Source organism: Camelina sativa, chromosome 7, assembly GCF_000633955.1.
Source record: "Camelina sativa cultivar DH55 chromosome 7, Cs, whole genome shotgun sequence".
NCBI classification, from domain to species: domain Eukaryota; kingdom Viridiplantae; phylum Streptophyta; class Magnoliopsida; order Brassicales; family Brassicaceae; genus Camelina; species Camelina sativa.
This window is the reverse complement of record NC_025691.1, coordinates 6,333,862-6,337,402: the sequence shown is the minus strand read 5'-3', so window position 1 is coordinate 6,337,402 and position 3,541 is coordinate 6,333,862. Positions and strand designations below refer to the sequence as shown.

Here is a 3,541-nt window from a genome sequence, read left to right as displayed (position 1 = left end):
AAAAAAAAAAAAAAAAAAAAAATCTTAGTTGACTGCATTAAACAGAAAAAATTAACTGCTTAATTTAATTATCTTTTAATAGCCATAGTTACAGAAACATTCGATCAAAAATAGTAGTAATCGTAATCACTATTCAAACAACCTTCTAGAAGAAAACAAAAACAAACTCAAACGCTACTCAAACTCTTTCTAAAATACACACACTCGGCCTCGCTCCACAAAGACCACAAGGGCAACACCGTCATTTCATGTACCTTCAAAATATGCCCGGTGATTATGCACACGCTTTATATAATGTAGACTCCCCCTTAACTGAATCAAAATAATCTAACAGAGAAGTCCCAAAAAAAAGGTTCTCTTTCTCTGATTTTTCGGAGAGTAACAAAAGAAAAAAACAAAAAACGAAACAAATTCTCAAAATCGTGAGAGAGATAAGAACAAATCTCGATTTCGATCTCTTCTTCGTTCGGAGAGCAATGGCGGCGGCTTCGAATGGGAGCGAGTATTTCGAATTCGACGTTGAGACTGGTAGAGAATCGTTCGCGCGGCCGTCGAACGCCGATACTGTCGAGCAAGATGAAGAGGATCTACGGTGGGCGGCGATCGGGAGGTTACCGTCGCAGAGACACGGTGGTAGTAATCTCGGTACGACGATCCTTCGTCGGTCTCAGACGCAGAGTCAGACGACTTCTGGTTACGCCGACGGGAACGTTGTTCAGACGATTGATGTGAAGAAGCTAGATCGCGCGGATCGTGAGATGCTTGTTCGTCAAGCTCTTGCGACTAGTGATCAAGATAATTACAAGCTCCTCTCTGCTATTAAAGAACGGCTTGATCGGTATGTGACTCTTTCGATTCCTCTGTTTCTAATTTTAGGAATTTTTTTTAATATTATATTTATTTAAATTATAATTTTTTAAAATATTTCTATAGAGTTGGTATGGAGGTTCCAAAAATCGAAGTCCGGTTCGAGAATTTGAACATTGAAGCTGATGTTCAAGCTGGTACTAGAGCTTTGCCTACTTTGGTTAATGTCTCTCGTGATTTCGTTGAGGTTTGTCTTCTTTTTTTTTTTTTTTTTTATCTTCTGACTTTGCAAAAAAAAAGATTGTTTCTAATTGTGGATTCTGTCTCTGTTGTTTTGCAGCGTTGCTTAAGCAGTTTGATGATTATTAAGCCTAAGAAACACAAGCTGAACATTTTGAAAGATATTAGTGGGATTATCAAACCAGGAAGGATGACTTTGTTATTAGGACCACCAGGTTCGGGGAAGTCGACGTTGCTACTAGCTCTAGCAGGGAAACTTGATCAGAGTTTAAAGGTTGGTTTAAACATGTGAAGTTATTTACTCTATGTTCACATATATATCACATGCATCTTATTTTTTGGTATCTGTTACAGTTTAATAGTCACATGCATATGTGTTAAAGGTTTGTAATTTGATCATACAAAGATTCTGTTCACTTTTTTTTCTTTCTTTTTTGGTATTTATGATATAAACTTTTAACTTTTTGATTTTATAGAAAACGGGTAACATTACCTACAATGGGGAGAATCTTGATGAGTTCCATGTTAAGAGGACTTCAGCATATATCAGTCAAACCGACAACCACATTGCTGAACTCACTGTTCGTGAAACGCTTGATTTTGCTGCGAGATGTCAGGGTGCAAATGAAGGATTTGCAGGTTAATTTTTCATTTGGTGTTACTACTCACTCACTATAAAATCTTCTTCCAGTCAAATGTTCTTAAACATTTTCTGTTTTGATGTTATAGGTTACATGAAAGATTTAACCCGATTAGAGAAAGAGAGGGGTATACGTCCTTCTTCTGAGATTGACGCTTTTATGAAGGTCAGTGTCATATAGCTCCTATATCATGTTTCTTGATCACACAACAAAGCCTGACACTTTCTCTTTGTTATAGGCTGCTTCTGTCAAGGGTGAAAAGCATAGTGTTTCCACAGATTATGTGCTTAGAGTGCTTGGTCTTGATGTATGTTCTGATACAATCGTTGGTAATGATATGATGAGAGGTGTTTCAGGAGGTCAAAGGAAAAGAGTAACAACAGGTCTCTTTCACTCTCTTTTAACTTTATATCTATCTCACATAATTATCCACCAGCTCTGTTGTGTGCTAAACTGTTAAACCTGACCTATATATAATGCAGGAGAGATGACTGTTGGACCAAGAAAAACGTTGTTTATGGATGAAATATCTACTGGTCTTGATAGCTCAACAACTTTTCAGATTGTGAAATGCATCAGAAACTTTGTCCACCTAATGGATGCAACTGTTCTCATGGCACTTCTTCAGCCCGCACCAGAGACATTTGATCTGTTTGATGACTTAATACTTCTGTCAGAAGGCTACATGGTGTATCAAGGCCCTCGTCAAGAAGTGGTGGGATTTTTTGAGTCTCTAGGATTTCGTCTCCCGCCACGTAAAGGTGTTGCGGATTTTCTCCAAGAGGTATACATCCTAACTCTTTTTACAATCTTGTTGTTTATTTGTTAGGGTTTGGTTGTTGACTAAGACATTAATAGGTATGATTCAGGGATATAGTTTAGCAGTTCAACTTCACATGGTAGCCTAAAAGTCCTATTCTCTAATCGATTACACTGTTGGCATGCAGGTGACTTCCAAAAAGGATCAAGCTCAATATTGGGCAGATCCTTCGAAGCCATATCAGTTCATTCCTGTCTCAGACATAGCGGCTGCATTCCAAAACTCGCAATATGGGCATGCTGCGGATTCCAAGCTGGCCACACCATTTGATAAGTCATCCGCGGATCCTTCAGCTTTATGCAGAACAAAATTTGCCATATCAGGATGGGAAAACCTTAAAGCTTGCTTTGAACGAGAAATACTATTGATCAATCGGCACAGGTTTCTTTACACTTTTAGGACATGCCAGGTAATATATATCTACCTATTTTCATCTAGAGTATTAACAGTGCTATCTTTATGACTTGAATAGAGTTTCACTTTGTGTTATATAAAAGCTTCTATGTTTCTGATATGTAACATTTTGTGTTCCTTAAAGGTTGCATTTGTGGGATTTGTCACAGCCACGGTGTTTTTGAGAACTAGATTACACCCAACAAGCGAACAATTTGGCAACGAGTATCTGTCTTGCCTTTTCTTTGGACTAGTGCACATGATGTTCAATGGTTTCTCTGAATTGCCTCTCATGATATCGCGTCTCCCGGTTTTCTACAAGCAAAGAGATAACTCGTTTCATCCTGCTTGGTCATGGTCTATAGCCAGCTGGCTGTTGCGTGTGCCTTACTCTGTCCTTGAAGCTGTTGTCTGGACTTGTGTGGTATACTACAGTGTGGGACTTGCTCCCTCACCAGGCAGGTTAGTCATTTCCTCGGACGTTAATATATTTTTCTTAACCAATTGATTTTTTTAGTTTTGTAGTCTTACAAACAAATCTCCTTTTGTTCTCCCTTAGGTTTTTCCGATACATGTTACTCCTCTTCTCGGTGCATCAAATGGCTCTCGGTTTATTTCGTATGATGGCTTCTCTAGCAAG

The 3,541-nt window shown here is 38.5% G+C and overlaps 1 protein-coding gene across 1 annotated transcript in view; it reads left to right on the top strand.

Moving 5' to 3' along the window:
- The window catches only part of LOC104700507 (ABC transporter G family member 31), an 8,297-nt gene continuing 5,093 nt past the window's right edge, over nt 338-3,541 (top strand). Inside the window, exons 1-9 of the mRNA XM_010416029.2 lie at nt 338-838; nt 934-1,054; nt 1,148-1,321; nt 1,524-1,686; nt 1,777-1,853; nt 1,927-2,071; nt 2,171-2,472; nt 2,636-2,917; nt 3,047-3,363. Of these exons, the coding sequence (XP_010414331.1) occupies nt 477-838; nt 934-1,054; nt 1,148-1,321; nt 1,524-1,686; nt 1,777-1,853; nt 1,927-2,071; nt 2,171-2,472; nt 2,636-2,917; nt 3,047-3,363 (1,943 nt within the window). The 5' untranslated portion in view covers nt 338-476. The remainder of the gene's footprint in view (nt 839-933; nt 1,055-1,147; nt 1,322-1,523; nt 1,687-1,776; nt 1,854-1,926; nt 2,072-2,170; nt 2,473-2,635; nt 2,918-3,046; nt 3,364-3,541) is intronic.